This window comes from Callospermophilus lateralis, chromosome 4, assembly GCF_048772815.1.
Source record: "Callospermophilus lateralis isolate mCalLat2 chromosome 4, mCalLat2.hap1, whole genome shotgun sequence".
Lineage (NCBI taxonomy): Eukaryota > Metazoa > Chordata > Mammalia > Rodentia > Sciuridae > Callospermophilus > Callospermophilus lateralis.
Genome location: NC_135308.1, coordinates 148,685,049 through 148,705,530, shown reverse-complemented (window position 1 = coordinate 148,705,530; position 20,482 = coordinate 148,685,049). Strand labels below are relative to the sequence as shown.

At 39.0% G+C, this 20,482-nt stretch overlaps 1 protein-coding gene across 6 annotated transcripts in view; it reads left to right on the top strand.

Annotated features, from left to right (window-relative positions):
• Gnptab (N-acetylglucosamine-1-phosphate transferase subunits alpha and beta) overlaps positions 1-20,482 on the top strand; it is a 75,587-nt gene that overhangs the window by 21,489 nt on the left and 33,616 nt on the right. For 4 of the 6 annotated variants that reach the window (XM_076855019.1, XM_076855023.1, XM_076855022.1 and 1 more), the window contains exons 2-7: positions 991-1,076; positions 10,141-10,260; positions 11,264-11,305; positions 12,934-13,160; positions 17,615-17,679; positions 17,934-18,068. In XM_076855019.1, coding sequence (XP_076711134.1) covers positions 991-1,076; positions 10,141-10,260; positions 11,264-11,305; positions 12,934-13,160; positions 17,615-17,679; positions 17,934-18,068 — 675 coding nt within the window. Of the gene's footprint in view, positions 1-990; positions 1,077-10,140; positions 10,261-11,263; positions 11,306-12,933; positions 13,161-15,766; positions 15,826-17,614; positions 17,680-17,933; positions 18,069-20,482 lie in introns of those variants that run through there. The other 2 variants (XM_076855020.1, XM_076855024.1) reach the window with 2 other exon arrangements.

Sequence of the window (20,482 nt, the reverse complement as noted above, 5' to 3'; positions counted from 1 at the left end):
GCAGAAGTGTTTTTGGAGTGGGCTGAGGGGATAGAAGAGTAGAGATGTCTTTGAAAGGAACAGAGAACTTGGGGTAGCTGAAAGGGGTGTGGAGTGAAGGAAAGGTTTTCCAGGGGTGCTGAAAATGGTTAAGTGTCAGCAGACAGAATCCTATTGAGAGGAACAGGGTCCTGAGAACATGGGAGTTGATGAGGCCCAGAGCAAATGGACAAAGAGAGGATGTCTGGGAGGAGGGGCACTTTCTCTGTGGTCAATGGGCACATGAGCAGGTAGATTATAGGTCTGGGGTACAGGCATGAGGGAGCTTTCATCTGTAGCTTTACATCTCCTGAAGTACCCAACAAGGCTGTCAGCTGGTTTCTCATAGGTTAAAAAAAGGTCGTCATTCTCTAGGTCTTCTCAGGCCCTGCTCTTTCAGCCTGTCTTTTAACATGCGGTGAGAAGACTTTTTCCCACACTTCAGATGGATCCTGTGACCGAGTTAAATGTCTTTGGTGCCCCAGCTTCCCAAGGCACAGCAGGCACATCACAGTCAGGGCCCAGCTTCCTCCCAGCCCCATTTCTCTCCAGGTGACTACCCGTGCTCTAGACAGAGCCACCCCACAGTTTCCCTCAACCTTCGCTTGCTCTTTCTCCTCCTTGAACTTGCTCTTCAGCTGGCTGGTATTGTCTGTCCCTTTCTTACCACCTGGGGAATTTGTTCAAGTCCCAGTTCAAATGTCCCATCCATTTAAACCTATTTGATTCCCCTACCCCATCCCAAACACAGTGAAACCCTAAGTCTTTTAGGCAGCCCAGGTGCAGGAACTGTGGTGACTTACTCACCTGGATCTGCTACTATGTCTGGTACTGGGTTAGGCACTAAGTAGATAAATGAATTTCAATTGCTGGTTTTTTTCCTTTAACAATTCTTAGTGTGATTAAATAAAGATCATGTGATTTTAGTTTTTGATGCAAAGGAAGCATTGTCCTTTTTCTTTTTTATTCCAGGTGGTTCTGGAATGGAGCCGGGATCAATACCACGTCCTGTTTGATTCCTATAGAGACAATATTGCTGGGAAGTCCTTTCAGAAACGGTGAGAAGAGATCCATTTTGGAGAGTATCTGTTTTTGGACTTAGATGATGAGTCATAAAATCATTCATGTTTTAAATATGGTGGTTGAAGGGGTCTTTCCAAGTTGTAGGTATGGTTTCATGTATTCAAGAATACAGTATGCTCTGGAGTTCACCACATTTTATGGGAGAAATCTGATTCCCAAAGAATAATCCTGCCTTGCAGTGTGAGTACGCCAATTGCAGGATCTCATTTTCTCTTGCCCCAGTTCTGTGAGGTTAAGGGAATTTCGCCCCCTGTAGGATGAGGAAGTCAGGTGCCTACTTGCAGCCAGCCTGAGCTCTGGCTAGCTGCTGACAGGCTCTGTCAACCAGCGCTGTGGTGACCTCCAAGGCTGGGTCTGTCTTGAGTCTTCCCTCCTCTGGCCAGGCTTCTTGGTGCAGCTGCTCTGGAACACTGCCTTCACCCTTTCTTGTCCTTGGGGAATAGTTTTCTCCCTCACAAGACAGAGCTCAGAATGGAAGCAGTTTCTCAACATCCTTTTTCCTTCCATGAGATAAAATGGATCTCTTAGTTCCTTTTCCTTTTTAGACACATGTCATTTATATTGTTTTATATCATAAAAGCAATATGTCTGTCTGAAAACAGTTCAAACAATACAGACAAAATAAAAATTGAAGGTCTCTCAATGTCCCATTCCCAGTTTTTTCTTACCCAAAAGAACTGCTGGTTTTTGTTTTGTTTTGTTTGGGTGTTTTTTGCAGGATGTAGTGTGAGAGCAAACCCACGGCTTCTAAGTGAACAACCACTGAGCGACAATCCAAGCCCTTTCATACTTTTATTTTTATTTTGAGACACTGTCTCACTAAGTTGCCCTGGCTGGCTTCAGACTTTTAATCCTTCTGCCTCAAGTAGCTGGGCTCATAGGCACGCACCACCATGCTCGGCTGGAACTACTGTTAATGAATTTTTGTTTTGGATTCTTCTTTGATTACTATTCTAACTTTAAGAGAATTCTCTCTGTTTTTATTCATTTTTATGCAGTATCTATTGACTCTCCTCTTTATTGTAATGATGCACAGTTAATCACTATTGGGTAAGGACAGGAGGTGGTCAGAACAAACTGAGTAGCTAACAAAAGTTGTTAATCCCACAAACGACCTTGGTCTAAATGTCAGAGATCATAACTGGAAAGTTCTCTGGGATCAGGCTCCCTGTTTTTCCCAAAGGATAGGTTTCATAAATCTTTTCCTCTCTTCTCACTGAGTCAAAAAACCTAATTAAATTATAGGTAATAATTCGTATCAATTCATGCGCCTTCACAGTAGTTTGTGAATTTCTGAGTACCTCTAGACTGCATCACCAATTTGAGCCCCCTTCCCCCTGTTTAGAGGCACTTCCTTGTCCCTCCATTCACTTGTTATAAATCTTATGTGGTTTCTATCAAATAAATAATTTAAAAAATAACCACTTAATACTGTATATTGATTAAGTATTACTAAAGTTCTGAGTGTCTCAAGAAGGAAAGGCAAGGGGTCTCCTCAAGTTGACCTAACGCTTACTCTTGGCTTTAGTCTTTAATGCACCCTAGGTTGAATGGCATCCCCTCAATAAAGATTGCATCTCTGAGACTTACCCAGATATAGACACTTGAGTTGTTCATTTGCCATTAATGGTCCAATAGGGGAGGTAGCTTGTAAGCAAGTATCTAGTGAAGTAGGGAAACTACATCTTTTCCATTAGGTTCTTTAAAATAGCAGTTTTCAAAGAGCTGGGGGTCCCAACACCCGCAGGGATTCTTTGAAATTAAAACTTTCTATAAGAGGTGTTACTTGACCTTTATTTTAAAATTAATTTTTACTGTGTTGAGCTACGCACTAATGGTATAAAGGCAATGTTGGGTAAAATTGCTCACACTTAATATGTCATTGTATTTTTTATCACCACATATATGTAGAGAGTAGAAAAAAAGCTAGTTTCATTTCAAAATACTTATGACAAAGCAGTAAAAATTATGAACCCAATTATATCTTAACCTTTGAGTGCATATTTTTTTAAAGATTTTTTAAATTGTAGATGGACACAATACTTTTATTTTATTTGTTTATCTTTATGTGGTGGTGGGGAATCGAACCCAGTGCCTCACACATTCTAGGCAAGTGCTCTACCACTGAGCCACAACCACGACCCCTGAGTGCATATATATTTATTACTACACACATAAGCTGTGTGGTGATTGACTTGAAGGAAGTCCCTTGTATGATATTTGAGTTGCTCAACTCGCTGTCCTCTCACTGAACATTATTGCTACTTGAAAGGACAAAAAAATGGTGTGATTCCTCAAATATGGTTATTTTTATTTATTTATTTATTTTGTACCAGTGACTGAACCCAGAGGGGCTTTATATCCCTAAACACATCCCCCGCTCTTTTTATATTTTGTTTAGAGACAGGGTCTCAATAAGTTGCTTAGGGCCTCGCTAAGTTGCTGAGGCTGGCTTTGAACTTTTGATCCTCTTGCCTTAGCCTCCTGAGTTGCTGGTATTACAGGTGTGCTCCACTACATTCAGCTATTGGGTATTTTCTTGACAATGAAAAACTATTTTGTTATTCCAAGGAAAACAAATAATAGTATTTGTTGCTAATGGTAACATTTGAAATTTCAGATGAAAATTAGAGTTTTGGAAAACTTGCTTCTACTGTAATTAGTTAGCTTAACAGCTACTATATATTGTAAAAATTTTTCTGGTCAGATTTGTGGTGTGATTCCTGAAATACATTTGTTAATATTAAATAAGAAGATTAATGAAGGGCTGGGGATGTGGCTCAAGTGGTAGCGCGCTCGCCTGGCATGCGTGCGGCCTGGGTTTGATCCTCAGCACCACATACAAACAAAGATGCTGTGTCCGCCGAAAACTAAAAAATAAATATTAAAAATTCTCTCTCCCTCTCTCACTCTCTCTTTAAAAAAAGAAAAAGAAGATTAATGAAGTGTTTCAACATTTGGCAGACCTGCATAAGTGAATAAGCTCTTTTTTTTCCCCCCCAAATAACCAAGGAATGATGTTACAGAATCTTGCATGAAAACACTGTTCAAAATACAGCAAAGACCAATGGATTTTAATGTAAAAGGACCAGAAGCTCATTAATGTTTCAGGTTCCACATTGCTTTAATATTTAAATTTATTATTTGAATGTTGCTTTAATACTTAAAAAGCTGCTACTTCTGTTGGTATCAGAAAAGAATATATACTAATACCAAAATATATATGAAATATTCCCACCCTTTTTTTTACTACATGTCTGTGTGAGTGTAGGTTTCTTTCATATACTTACCCAAAGCAACATCTAAACATCTTGTTTTAAAATAAATGAAGTAGCTGGGCGCCATGGCATACACCTGTAATCCCAGCAGCTCAGGAGGCTGAGACAGAAGGATCATGAGTTCAAAGCCAGACTCAGCAAAAAGTGAGGCACTAAGCAACTCAGTAAGACCCTGTCTCTAAATAAAATATTAAACAATAGGGCTGGGGATGTGGCTCAGTGATTGAATACCCAAGTTCAATCCCTGGTATCAAGAAAGAGAGAAAAGAAAGAAAATCTACATTTTGCATTTAGCAGTTTTAATCAAATATTCTTGTTTTCTTTCTAAACAACTTTTGAAAATCTTTGTGTGACATATTTCTCCTAATTTTAGATTACACTTAAGTGCAGTTTGATTTTTATGTAAGCATGCTAAAAAAATTGTCAAGTATTAATGGTGACAGAAAGTGGATCAGATACATCACATGTTCTAATATATTTTAAGATACCATAATGTTTATGAAAATCTTTCATTCTTTTGCTAGTAGATATACATATCTTTTTAATGTTATTTGCCTTCATTGAAGAAGAAACCCTCTCTCTCTATAGTCAGTAACAAGTGAATGTATAAATTATCAACTGCTACTAATTGTGAGATAGTGAGTCATTTGGGACTCAGTTTTGTCAGGTAAAATATGTAAAATCTCTTCCAACCATTTAAATTCTGTGTTTTCTTGTCTCCTTTTTACAATGTAGAACAAAGGGTCTAGTAAGTGACTTTAATATTAACCTAAACTAAATAATAGTTAAAAATTGTATTAGATTTTTGTCACCACTGCTTTGGTTTTGAGTCATTGGTGAGTTAGACCTCAGCTGAGTTAAAGCCTTCCTTCTCATCTAGGAATCAAGACAGTGGTCTTGTGGTTAGAATGAAAGATTCAGACTCACCACCTTCATGTCTGATGGAAAAACAACTGACTCATAAGCTTGAGCAGATCACACGATCTCTCGTAGGTTTTCAGTTTCATCAAAGAATTAAACCAACCATGTAAGAACAGTCTTAATAGAAAGAAGAGCCAATGTATAAATGGATTATATACTTATTTTCCTCAATTGAACATATATGAGTAGCTCTTGATTCTATTAAAAGTCATTAAAAGCAAAAATAATTACTTTATAAGCAAAGCTTCAGAATATGCAATCCTCCTTTAACTTTTTTTTTTTTTAATCTTTATTTTATTTTTTTTAATGTGGTGCTGAGGATCGAACCCAGGGCCTCACGCATGCTAGGCAAGTGTGCTACCACTTGAGTCATGTCCCCAGCCCAGCCCCTTCCCCTTTAACTTTTTTTTTCTTTCTTTTTTTTTTATTAGTTGTTCAAAACATTACAAAGTTCTTGACATATCATATTTCATACATTTGATTCAAGTGGGTTTATGAACTCCCATTTTTACCGCATATACAGATTGCAGAATCACATTGGTTACACATCCACATTTTTACATACTGCCATACTAGTGTCTGTTGTATTTTGCTGCCTTTCCTATCCTCTACTATCCCCCTCCCCTCCCCTCCCCTCCCATCTTCTCTCTCTACCCCATCTACTGTAATTCATTTCTCTCTCTTGTTTTTTTTTTCCCTTTCCCCTCACCTCCTCTTATATGTTATTTTGTATAACAATGAGGGTCTCCTTCCATTTCCATGCAATTTCCCTTCCCCCTTTAACTTTTTAAGCTATATCATTCAAGCACTTTTTTAAAATTTATTTTTAGTCTGAACAGAAACCATTTAAGCGAGATTATAAGCGAGATGACCTTGGATAATTTGCACGTGGGCATTGTGAGTCAAATAGATTTTATTTTAATGGGAAACATTGATGTATATACTGAAGGAATAAACTATAGTTATTTATCTAACAAATTGTTTAAACACCACTTATGCACCAGGCACTATTCTAGGCCATATGATGCTGAGCAAGATGAATTCATTAACCTTATATAGAACTGGCATTTTAGTGGGCACAAAAGTGAAATATAGCCTGAATATAAATCAACTGAGTTTCATCAAAGTGTAATTTCCCAGACCAGCAGCATCAGTGTTACATGGGAACTTGTCAGAAAAGAGAATTCTGAGGCCCCGCTCTGGACCTATTCAATTAGAAACTGTAGGGATGGAGCCTAGCAATATGTTTTATAACATATTTTTATGTCTACTAATGTTTGTGAACCATTTATATAGATAAATGCAAGAAAAACTTAGATGGGGAAGCTTTTGCATATTGTTACAGTAAGGAGAGAGAGCCTGAAGATGTAGGAAAGAGGAAATAATGAAGCAGCACACAATGCATGATACCATTTCTGCCCCAGGGGTACTTTATCTACTGAAAGATATATATGCATTTATAAAAAATAGTACACACAATATGCCAAGGACTCCTTCTAATGCAAAGTATTGTGAAAGCTGCATGTTATGCAATAAATTCTCTTGGGGCAGTAAGGAGAGAGGAGAGACTGGGAAAGGAGGTTGTTTTTGACTGAGGAGGGGACACGGAGGTCACATTGTGTCTTTCTAAAGGCTCTTGTGTTCTTGCAAGAGATTTCAAGGTAGACATAAAGCGTTGTAGAAGTATAGCAAAGTTTATTAGAAGGGAGGAGAAAGTAGCACCCTCAAGGGAAAGAGTAGGTCATATCAGCATTTTGTGCCCCTTTGTTCCCAAGTCTTTGGGAAGTTTCTAGCATTATTCCCTAAGAGGGCACTTTTGACTGACAGTAGGATTGCATCAGATTTTTAAGTGCCTTTTACTCTCAGGTACCCAAATGAAACCCACAGGGGTGGGAGGCACTAATATATTGAGATTAAAATGACATTCTAAAGATAACCCTGGGTCACCTTGGCCTGCACTGACCAGTTGTAACTGGAGCTTGATTTTGCAGATTCTCTAGTTGGTGGGCTTTCCTTTTGATTAACTGGTTTTGCTGAGTGTTAGAATATTTGGTCTGTATTGTTATGCTCGAATTCGGGACCCCCAAAAGACCACCAGAGACCAAGATCGATGTAAGCAGCAAAGAGGTGTTTATTGCGAGCTAGCTCGGTCCTCCACACGCACACAGCAACTGGTGACACAGCAACTGGTGACGCTGAGAGGCCCTGAGCCCAGGGTTTGCAGCAGTTTTATACATTCTTTGGATAAGGCAGGGACCCCCACATGCATCATAGCATCTCTCAGCAAATCATCACACACCGCAGGAAAATCAAATAACAACTCTAAAACATGATTAGCACATTCACTGGGAGGAACAAGTTGGGTAGGGGTGATTGGTTACTAAAGAGGGGGATTCATTTGAACTGATTGGTTTAAGCCAAGAGGGGGTGTTCCTGCTGAACTACATGGTTTCCCAACACCATAAACTACTGGGAGGGTCATCTGGCATCCCAGGTATTTCCCTGTCTCATGCTGATTGGTGGCTGCTAGGGGGTTGCTATGGGTCCCCACCTAGCCTGACTGAGTCAGGGACACCTGGCACAGCAGATCTCTCCTCTTATTTGTAGATAAACAACTTAGCAGGTGGGAATGTGCCTAGGAGTGCTCTGTGGGTCTTCCCAAGGACAAAGGTCATGTCCCTTTCTTGGACAGGCTTTGCTCTCAGGTAGAGGCTGTTTTTTCAGTATAAAGGTCACAAAGTTCCCCTAAGGTAAACTTGGGTTCTTCTTATTGTGGAGAAGGCTTTGGATATATCTTCCTTCTCCCAGAGAACAGACCTACAGCTAACTGTTGTGACTAGTGACTTCAGCCAGAGGGGTGGCCTTGGGCAATTTGCTTTTTAAAAGAAAAGATGTGGGGCTGGGGTTGTAGCTCAGTGGTAGAGCGCTTGCCTAGCCTACGTGAGGTACTGGGTTCCATCCTCAGCACTGCGTGTAAATAAATAAAATAAAGGTCATTGACAACTAAAAAATATCTTTAAAAAAGAAAGAAAGAAAGAAAAGATTGGAGGGCTAGCAAGTAGGCCCGTTTCATGGAATTGTTCGCGTAACTTCATGTTCCTAACACATCTATCTGCTGCCAATCATTATGGTTAAAAGAAGCATGCTAGAGAGGCTGTTCTAGGCAGAGGGAAAAGTATGTCCATAGGCACAAGTTCTTATGAGTTCTTACGTTTGGGTAAAGATAAACAGTTGGAGTACCCAGAGCACTAGGTGCAAACCGAGGAGGAGATTAGACTATTCCGTAGTGGTGAATGTTGACAAAAAAATGGGTAACACTCAACATTCAGAGTTATATGTTCATAGTTGAATGTATAAAGTGGTTCCTCTTTTTCTAAGGAAGCCCTGGGTTCCCTGTTACCTCTTTGACTTTATCTCCAACTAATTTCTTCCATTTGTTTCCTTTATCTGCACCTGGAGCACTGCCCTCCCAATTCCTGAAACAAGCCAGATATGCATATGCCTCAGGGCATTTGCACAGACTATTGCTTTTCTTTGACCCATTCTTCTCTTGCAACCCAACTACCTTGCTTCTACATTTTCTTCAGATCTTGGTTGCAATGCCACCTTTCATCAAGGTCATCTTTGATCTTCCTATCCAAAACTGAACCTCCACACAGACACATTTTCTACCCTCCATTTCCTGCTTTATTTTTTCTATAACATTTAACATCTGACTTTGTATCTGTTCATTCAGTTTATTATCTGTCTTCCCTCTTCCAGAATGTAAGCCCCATAAAGAAACAGATTTGGATTTTGTTTTATTTATTGCTGAATCTGCAGGACTTAGAACAGTGCCAGCGTATACTAAGTACTCAATAATAGACACTCCTTTTGTTTAATCATCTCACCTACTTTTTTTAAAGCCAAAAGTGGTAGTCATTGTCACCATTTTTTCTGCCATAATTTGAAAGATTTACTCTCTAAATTGCATTTGTTTTCCCATGAAAGAATTAGCTGTACACTGAGTAATATGGTTGTAGCCAAAAACCTAACCCTGTGCCTATGATGTGAGGACAAAAGGAGAGTAAGCTTCAGTACTGCTTGGCAAGGAGTAAAACAACAACAATAAAAAAACAAACAACTAAAACCCAAATTGTACTAGTTGCTTGGAAAATACCAGAATCATCCAAAGTGATGTCAACACCCAGATGTATATATGAACTCCTGTGTCACAGGTCAGCATGTCTAGACCTGGCCCTAGAAGATGGGTAGGTTTTTGGTAGTCAGTGAGAGAAAGGGGAAGAGTGCTTTTGGCAGAAGGCATCAGAAAGGCCAAGTGTAGTAAAACAAAGGAAATAGAGAGCAGGGAGAAGAAGCTGGGGAGGGCCTGGCTTGGGGCGTCAGGGCCCAAGAAGGCTGCAGTGATTGGTCCAGGTCTTCGTTGGGACTGTTTGATAACTTTGTGTCTTGTTCTTTGAGCTTCTTATTTCTTCCCTATGTTTAGCTGCATTTGAATCCCAGCTCCTTCGTTTGCTATATGAGAATTTAGCAGTTTATCTAATCTAAACTGAGACCACCCCTCTCTACTCCCAAATAACCCTTAAAGGGCAGTGATTTCAACATCCTTATGAGGTGGTTGTGAAGAAACATGAAATTTCTTGCATAGTCCAGCCACAAAGAAGGTGTTTTGATAAATATTAGCCCCCCAGCTCTAGGAAAACATGCAGTTATGTGATCATATGCCTTAATCAGATTACTTTTGCATTTTTTTTTTCATAGCCTCTAAGTTTAAACTCTGTTATACCTTACTGTCAAATGAACATGCTTTTAATCTGGAGGACTTGTGGGTTTACCATAGGCTCTGTCTGCCCATGCCAATCGATGTGGTTTACACCTGGGTGAATGGCACAGATCTTGAACTACTGAAAGAACTGCAACAGGTCAGAGAACAGATGGAGGAGGAACAGAAAGCAATGAGGTAACATTGATTTTAACAAAACAAAGCACATTCCTTTGAGTACAAGGAAGCCTACATTTGAGAGGATAAGGTGACTTTCATACACCATTAAAGATCTGTCTCTGAAACTCACACCATCATGAGACCAAGACAGTCATCCCCTGACCCTTGCATGGTTCTTGGTGCCTAAGGAGGGCCTAGCCATTACTGCCAGATTCCGGTGTCACTTCCATGGCCATTTTATGAAGAGATGGCTTGGTCTCCCAGGGGTCTAAAGGTGAGGGAGCCTCCTAAAAGAGCCTTAGTCTTTGTGATCAGGTAGGTCCCAGAATTTATATCTCCATGAAATTAAGATTTATTATGCAAAAAAATAACTTCATGTTCTGATAGATTTTTTCTTTGAAAAGTACAATAGCCCTGTAGATTTATTTTCATCTAAAAGACCGTCAAAAGTATATTTCCTTTTATGAAGACATGAACTGTGAAATTAGAAAATTTGGTACTTTTTTTCAATATGTCACCTTGGTCATTTCACTTGCTTTGTCTGGGAAAGGCATAGGGACTTCTGGAGACCCTCGGGTTCTGTTGTTGGCTGACGTAACTTCCCCTCTGACTCCTCAGGAGTGTTTGTTGAGATCCTCTCCACCCACTTCTTTATAAATGTACAGTCCAGTTACAGGTCATTAGCACTTTAAAATGCAACAGATTCTGTCCATGTTAGACATTCCCGGTGCATGAAAATGACTGATAGCCTGGTCTCATGTTTTACTAGCAAAATATAAAAGCTTATATTTTATGTGAACTGTCTTGGTTACAATGGACTGGGACAGTGCTGTTGATAAAATTTCATTGGCACATATAATTTATTGGCATTATAAATGGTGTACCCATTATTATGCTTCCTACCCGTATGCTAGTCTCAGTGGTATAACCAAGAAAATCAACATTATGAAGTCCATGTTTTTTCAAATTTGGGACTAGCACTAGCCCTTGCATATGTGACAAATCATATTTGCTTTTTTAGAGAAATCCTTGGGAAGAACACAACAGAACCAACAAAGAAGAGGTAAGCAGTTTGATTTCTTTGCATTGATAAAAATTGTAAGACTGAAAATTAAATTTCCAGATTTTTTTAGGATGCACAATATTTTTATATTTCTAATTATATTTAGTCCCTTCTCTGCTAGTTTTTGACCCCCCAAGTTAAATGCATCCATTAGGAGGGAAACAGTGCCATGAAGGATATGCTGCTTGAGAGCTCTGGTCATTTGGGTTCTAGCCAATTAAAGCCTTATTGTTTTTGGAAGGGTTAGAGTCCTACTCACCTATCTTGACCTTCTTAAATTCTTAAATGATAAAGTTTGTATCTATCATTTAATGACATGTTCACTATATATTTTCTTATCTTACACAGCTGTCAAACTGTATGTATTTAAGGGCCTGTGGGAAGGGGATTTTACCCAGTGACAAGCATCAGATATGTATATCTTGCTAGATACATTTGATTTGAATCAGACCTAACTGACTTACTGACTAGCAGAAATTCCTGTTAACTGCCACTTCTCCATTTAACCATTAAACTTTAGGAAAAAAGTTATAAAGATAGTTCTAAGTGCCCTCCATGTTTAATCATCTCTTCCTGTTAATTATGTAGCTTTGTCTCTAAATGTTATAGTCATTGCTATTTTTACATTGATACATTATCTTCATGTTTCACCCTTCAGTATAGATGAACACCTGTTTCATATATAACATATGTATATGTTGCCACATTGCTTTCCCAAGAACTATTCCCAGGTGGGGTGACATCAGCATGCCTCAGTGGAGCATGTGTATTGGGCCTTACTGTATAACACTAATGCTGAGCTCTCATTTGTAGATGGGTGCTAATTGAGTAAACAAAAGGTGATTCCTCATTGTTTTCTTTTGCATTTCTTTGATTTTTTTTAAGGGAGGTTGAACAATTTTATATATTGTTTAACTTTGTGAATATTCTAGATTTCTTACTTGCCATTTGTTTATTTAAGTAATTTATTTGTTTTAGGTATTTCTTATATTCAGATAGAAATAGCTCATGTAAATTCATGTTAGAACCATGATACATTTGCTATTTTTTAAACTTTTTTTTTTTTAGAAATTGATGGACCTTTATTTTATTCATTTACTTATTTGTGGTGCTGAGAATGGAACCCAGTGCCTCACATATACTTGGCAAGCACTGTACTACTGAGCCACACCTTAGCCCCATACAATTCCTTTAATTTGCATCAGTATAGTGTTACATTCAATGTCTTCAATTGTTTTCTAACTGGAACTGATTAATTATATCCAGTAGCATGACATTCTGTTAATCGGGATCTACCTAGTTCCAGGTGATGGGCTTCACTGTAATTTTGAATAGTCTGTAAAATGATAATAATAAAATGCTATAAATCTGTTTGCTTTTGAGTTAGTAAATTTGGGTGGCAATCTTATTTCAGTAATAGGAGTTCGAAAACTTTATCTTCAGAGTTCAACTTGTTAATTTCATGCCACACTTGCTAACTTACTAAGTTTTTATATTCTTGAGATAAAATTCCTCATTTGTTAAAATATAATGATTTTTTAAAATATAAGCTGTAGAAAAAATGCCCCAATTTAGTAGTGCCAACAAGCTTTTTGTAGCTGATTAAATTTCAGGAATGTCGTTTTAAGTGTGCTGGTATTTTCTCTAAGTGAGAAGCAGTTGGAGTGTCTGCTGACGCACTGCATCAAGGTGCCAATGCTCATCCTGGACCCGCCCCTGCCGGCCAACAGCACCTTGAAGGATCTACCATCTCTTTATCCTTCTTTTCATTCTGCCAGCGATATATTCAACATTGCAAAACCAAAAAACCCTTCTACTAATGTCTCAGTGGTTGTTTTTGAAAGCACTAAGGATGGTAAGCTCTTTTTTGTGGATATTTTAAAATCTTATTGTCATTGATGTTTGAATGACAAAATTCACAAAGGCCAGGCCTGGACTTGGCTGGAGGGCAGGTTCTGGACATCTAAAGATGTGGTACAGTTTCATGCCATGAGTTACAATTGTATAAAGGCACTTCCCTTTCATGAGAGCTTGGCCTTCAGTCCTAATCACCTACCATAGGAAATGATTGAATATCTAAAGATAGAAATGATTCAGTTTTAGAGAAGTGTCTGATAACTAAAAACACACAAAGAAGAGCCAAGGAACTGCCATTTTATGGGCTTTGTATGTCATGTCTAATCTCAGAAAAGGATTGTGTATCTTTTATTCCCTGAAATCCACATTTCCCCATTTTTTATGCTGAATGCCTGGTGAGGATCTTCAGTCTGGTACTCATCATTACCTTATTTTCTTCACCGTAAGTTATTCAGAAGGGCCCCCCCCCACACACACTATTTAACTCCTGAAGTTTGGCAGAACATACCTGGAGCATTCATAGTTTATATTCTGAATCATCTACTTACATAGGTATTATGGACAGAATGTTTTGTGTTTCTTCCGGAATTCACATATTGAAGTCCTGAGCCTCAGGGTGATGTTAATAGGAGGTAGAAGCTTTGGTAGGTGATTAGGCATGAAGGCTGAGCCCTCATGAAGACGATGAGTGCCTTCATAAAATTATAACACTGAAAAAAACTGCACCACATCTTTAGATGTCCAGAACCTGTCCTCCCACCTGACCGCTGGGCTGCCAAGCCCAGGCCTGCAACACTTAGTCTAGTTCTCTATCTCTGCTTCTGTCCGTGTCTACTCCCAGTCTAAATCTTTGGAACCATCTTTGCCCCTTTTCTACTTTTTACCTCCATAACTAATAATTAACCTCATCCTATCATTTGCTTTAATTGCAAGTAATTCTTAGATTCATATCTTACTTATCTCATTTCCTGGTCTGCATTCCTTCTCAGATTCCAGTGATAGACTTCTAGCACCCTGTCTGCCTGGGAAGTTCCTCTCTGTCTAGCATGTGACTATCAGATAAATGTGAAAATCCTCCACTTACCACTTTCCTCTTTTTGTGAAGAAAATGCTTTAGTAATTAAATTTGGTTTTCACATGGTATAATCTCCTCCAGGTGTTCAGGATTCAGCTTTCATTTCCTTGACTATGCTTTTGATCCCCCTCTCTGTGCGTCACCAACTGTCAGAGTCCTCTCACAAGGAGATGCTGGGCTTCTGTGCATCCACACCTCCCTACCTACTTCCTTTCTTGGCCCATCTCAAGTTCTGCTGCCTCCATGGAGCTCCTGGACTAGAACATTCACAATGACTTCATTTTTACTTGTCTGTATCCTGTAGTACTTATAATCTAACTCCTAATTTGTTTTTTGATTGCCTGGGAGTTTATGGTATTCTTGTATAATTTCTTCATTGAGCCAAAATGTTACCACTCACCAGTTTGTATTCTGAATGATGTTTAATGAAGTGCTGGCTTCCTGGTGCACAAGTTATTTTTAGTTTGGAAGGAAAATTTTAACTTTCCAAGCACATGACTGTCCCCTTTCACACTGTAGATATGTCGCTGAACTCCTTTGTGCTTCAGCAATCACATATTCCAACCCAGAAGTCTGGATCCAGGTCATCTCAGTGGAGTGGTTTTCCTAGGCAAGCTCATACCCTTTGATACAAAGGAAATGATTTCTTCCAGGGCAATTCATATTGCCTCTGGACTAAACTGGCATTTACAAACTACTTCCATTTCATATGGCTCAATTTGTACAAGGAAAGCAGGACCATGAATTCAGTAAGAGCTTGTTACTAAGTCCCTGCTATGTGCTGGGTACTGTCCTCTGTGCTGAAGGTGCTACAGTGAACAGATGAATGAAAGTCTCTGCCCTTAGAGTTTACTCCCAACAAATGAGTAGATTATGTAGTCCACATAAGATAAATATTGCAGAGAGAAATGGAGTAAGATAGAGGAAACATCAGATAGAGGATATGGGATGGTAATTTCAAATTGGGTGGTAGGGGCAGGCATCACTGAAAAGATGATTTTTCAATAAAAACATGAAGATAAGAGAGCCAGCAAAATGAACATTTGCAGCAAGAGTGATCTGGATAAGTGGAAAAACTAGTACAAAGGTCCTGAGGCAGGAATGTGTCTGGCCTGTTTGAAGAGTAAGGAGGCCAGTGTGTTTGGAGAGGAGTGGACAGAGATAAGCATAGAGAAGTAATGGGAATGTGGGGGGAGGTAAAAAACGCAGACCCTCATAGCTGCATTGAGGAGTTTGGTTTTATTTAGCTCAGAGTGTAATAGAGGATCATTGGAGGATTTGGGGTAGAGGAATAACAAAATCTAACTTATATTCCAGAAAGATCAGTTTGACTGCTGTGGTGAAAATAGATTGAGGAGAGGAAAAAATTGTAATGATTCAGGAAAGAGAGAAAGTGGTTAGATCAGGGTGGTGTGATACAGCTGAGAAGAGTTTGGCTTTAGATTCCTGAATTATTTATTTATTTCTATTTTACTCTACTCTATTCTATTCTTACAGTACCCGGGGGTGAGCCCAAGGCCTCACACTTGCTAGGCAAGCACTGTACCACAGAGCTACATCCTCAGTTCTGATTCTGGACATTTTTAAGGTCAGTCTCACAGGGTTTCCTGATGAGTTGGTGACAGGAGTCTAAGTGCTTTACTTCTGTTTACAAGCACAAAAATGTAATGGAAATTCAGTAGGGCCATATCATGAACTATCAACTAAAACTCCCAAGTCTCTTTAAAAAAGTTATATGCTAATGCTCAAATACATATTTAGATTTATGTTTGCATAGTTGGTTTTTGATGCCATGTCTAGATCTTACTTTGTTTGTAGGAGATTTTATTTTGCTAGATTTGATTCATTGCTCTAGTCAAGAATTCACACATTTGACAGACACACCTCTCATATCTTCCAGAACCTTGATCTATCGTTCTTCAAGGCAGAACCTTGATGGTTATGACCTCAGAATTCACGTCCTTCAGGTGGAATTATTTATGTTATGATCTACCCAGTTCAGGGTCCAGCCTGAATATCTGTTGTATCTATGAAGTTTGCTTGAGAATACTATTGCAGGTCTGCTGAGCTTACATACAGATATATATCAGATCTGTTAGGCGTCTGATCAACCAGTGTAGCACCCACTATAACCTTGGAGAGAGGGAGAGAGATGATCTGATAAATTCATTCTCAGCGAAGGCATGCTTTTAATGCCCAGTACTTCCTTTAAAGTTAGTGTATTTCAAAGCTTCTTTTTCCAGGGACTCACTAGAGACTTTTCTAGGATTGACATCTGTCTTGCTAGGCTATAATTTGCAGAACTTACTTTCTTTCCCCATCTTGGGGATCAGATTCAGAGCCTTCTGACCACTCTCCCATTTCCCATGATTCCTGAGTATCAACAGCAAATTTGTTGATTCACTTGTGCCCATTACTTTAGAAAACCTCTCCTAGTCGGACTATGTTATCCTCACCCCAATGGAATCTGCTCTATTCAAATTGAATTTTAGAAACTCATCATGAGAAAATTCTCCTCTTAAGGAGCTAAAGGATCTAGTGGTTCCCTGCTGTTCAGATAAATGATGCACCACCTGGTATTCAAGGGCCCCTTTGGTTACCCTTGCTTGCTGGTACATAAGTTGTACATAATGGTACATAAGTTGCCAAATATTTTACTCTAGTTGAGCAGTTCTCTTTTTTCTCAAATGTATCCATGTTTGCTCTTATATCTGTGATTTCTGTCATCCTGTCATTTCCTTCTTTTGAGATCCAATTTTCTTTCTTTTTTTTGATACCAGGATTGAACCCAGGGGCACTGAACCACTGAGCCACGTCTCCAGCCTGCCCCCTTCCCCTGCTTTAAAAAAATTTTTTTTTCATTTTAAGACAGGGTCTCACTAAGTTGCTTAGGGCCTTGTTAAGTTGCTGATGCTGACTTTGAACTTCTGATCCTCTTGCCTCAGCCTCCCAAGCTGCTGGGATTAAAGGCATGCACCACTGTGCCCAGCTGAGATACAATTTTCATCCTTGTTTTGGGGGAGATGTTCCTTCTTTGTGGTGCTGGGGATTGAATCCAGGGCCTTGCTCATGCTAGGCAAGCATTCTACCACTCAGCTACAACCCTAACTGAAGATCCAGTTTAAATTTGATTACTTCCAAAACTCAGTCCACATTTCTGCTGCCTGTGTGAATGGCTAGGTAATGAAAATTTAATGTTTAATTGTACACCAACTTTCGTTGTTCCTCCTTTGCTGAATGTGTTAATTTTGTCTTTCCTAACTGCTTTGTTTTTGAGATGATGTATTATGCTCCTTTAATAGCTCTCAAAATGTTCTGCCAGATAACAGTTAAGTATTTGTTAAAAATATGCTTGTTTACTGTATTCTTCATTGTAGTTGAAGATGCCCATGCTGGAGTGTTTAAAGGAAATAGCAGACAGACAGTTTGGAGAGGCTACTTGGTATGCCATTTTAAATTTAATTGTATTTTTGCATTAGACTAGAATAAAAGTGTGAATAATGAAGCCCTTTTCCTTTGAGAACCTTTTTCTCTGAGCCCAGCTTACCAGTGTTAATGAATGTTGATTTAAGTAATCTCACCATTCTATTTTGAAGTTTGTACAATGCAGTAAGCTCTTAATTAGTAAGAACTCTAAGTTTTCACTCAGCTTCTTGATGTGGACAGTGAGTTGTGTTTTTTCCCTCCTTATTTTAGACAACAGATAAAGAAGTCCCTGGGTTAGTGCTAATGCAAGATTTGGCTTTCCTGAGTGGATTTCCACCAACATTCAAGGAAACAAGTCAACTGAAAACAAAACTGCCAGAAAATCTTTCTTCTAAAATAAAACTGGTAAGAACATAGAAAAGGAGCCACTGTCTCATCTAATGCATGACCCTTCTCTGATAACCATTTTATTCAGACTATAGCTGAATGATCATAAGAGACAGAGAGACTCTGTCTTGCCACAGTGTGCTATTGTAAAGGTGGCTTTTTAGAAAAGATCCTCACCCTTGAGTATTAATTTGGCCAAACTCTTAAAAAGAGTCTTGTTTTCTGGTTTGGTTTGCTGGCTTCCCAGATAGCAGTGGGATTCAATTGTTTAACAAATGAACTCCTACTATGTGTCAGGTGGTGTTATATCCTGTGTGGATACAGCAGTGGGCAAAACAGACACAGAGCCTGATAACACTGATGACATAAGGAATCGAAGGTCTGGAGGAGGAAAAGGGATCCTAGAAGCAGGAAGACCACAGAGCCAGCTTGCAAATTTATTAATGCTTTCATTCATGTAGCGATTATGCTTGAGATATTTGGAACATTTGAGAGTGTAGAACTCTGATTCATTAATAGATAATAGAGGACTCCATGTATTTAGAATTTATATTTAATAACTCCTCAGGACTGACCATTGATGCCATTTGTTAAGGTTGACTTCTGAGGTTGGCCTGTGACCTGCATTTTTCTTGACACTATTGTCCTCAACGTTGCTTTCCTGATAGATTTAGGACACAGTCTCTATGGGTGGCTGTCTAATTAATCAAAATGCCTACTGTTGTTTCTGAAATGCTCCGGGTTGAAAAACTTGAAAATGTCTTTTCTCTCAGAGGGCATAAAATCCCTGGCATAAAGAATTTCTTAGGCTTTGGTTTTTTTGGTTTTTAAGAAGAAACACTCCTTGAGTTCCACCACTGGATTTAGCTTCCTTGATTCTGACTTCTTCCTCTTTTTACACATCATTTGACTGTTTATAGGTGGGAAGATGAAGCTAGTGGGGTGGGGGAGCTATGACTAAGGGAGTTTTTTGATCCCTGTCTTAACCATGTTTTTATACCCTCCACAAAATTCCCTTTAACTTGCTTCTTTTTCCCCCACCTGTGTTTCACTGTCTTAAGAATTTATAATATTTTTGTAATATAATGGTAATATGAAGACATTTGTAATTTTTTTATATTTTACTCCATGACTTTCTTTATTGTACTTTAAAATATGGTAGTGCTTAGCTGTATTAGGATTTTACTCTTAATATGCAGTTATTTTGAAATAGTTATTACATCTCTACTCCTGAGTTCTTTTTGATTTGGGCCAAAAACAAACAAAAAACAAAACAAAACAGATTTGCTTTCATTTTAGCCACATCACTTCTTGGCTTTCTTAACTATTAGTTTTAGAATTATAGACGCATGTATATCTATACTTTTGAATATCTATTCAGTTTTCTTATGCAGAAAGAATGACATCCTTGATTCTATTTAATAATTTCAACTATAATAAATTTTTAAAAGAAAGAATGTTCATTTTACTTTTCCATCCTCCACTCTGGTTGGAATCCCACATCTTCAGACTGCTGCAGCCTCTCACCAGTACTGACTGCTTTTGATGTGTCTGTTGATAGGCAGGTGTGTGCTGCCAAAGAATGCCAGTCCCAAGGTGTGGTGGACCCTATGTATACTACTCTGGGATGGCATGATGTGGTGTCTGCAGGTAGAGATAGTGAAGAGTAGTAACTTGCGTATCAGCAAGCTTCCCATATGGTAAGAACTGCTGTCCACAGCTCATTCACCTAGCTGGAGAGCTGTTGGATTTCTGGGCTTGTCTTTGTGGAGGCCAGCACTGCCCAGAGCATCAGAGTAATCATCCATAAGGATTGCTGCAGGTTACTTTGGTAATTCCAGCATCTGACCACCTTCAGGGACTAGGACTTTTGGTCTTGGGAAGCTATAGAGAAAACGAGAATGAGGAAGAATAGGTGGATGTCAGCATTTGAGCCAGTTTTTCAAGCCTTTCTCTTTTCTTAGGTTCTACCTATGACTTTATTATGGGTCGTCTGAAAGTGAAGTTTCCTATCAATGGTTCTCAGTCCATTTAGATAGTGAGCATTTATTAAATTCATCCTGTGTGTCAGGGGCTATGTTAAGAATAACTGAATGGATAAAAGAAGTTATATTAGAATTTGATCAGTTCTGAATAAGAGTTTGTACAAAATGCTGTCAGAATGCTGGGTTTTAGGCATCCTGGGGTACGGTAGGCTTTGCAAAATGGAAAGCAGTTTAGCTGGGCCCTGAGCAGACAGAACATCTGCTCTCCAGCAGAGAAAGGAATGACTGTTCTAAGTAGAGGGAACTCCTGAGCAGTAGGGCTGAGGCTTAGATATAAATGGTGTTTTCAGGGAATCCAGGCAGCAGTTCCTAGAGACCAGAGCATAGACAGGGGATGAGGGTGGGAAGATAGGTGAGGCCAGATTGAGAAAGTCTCCTTTAAGGAGC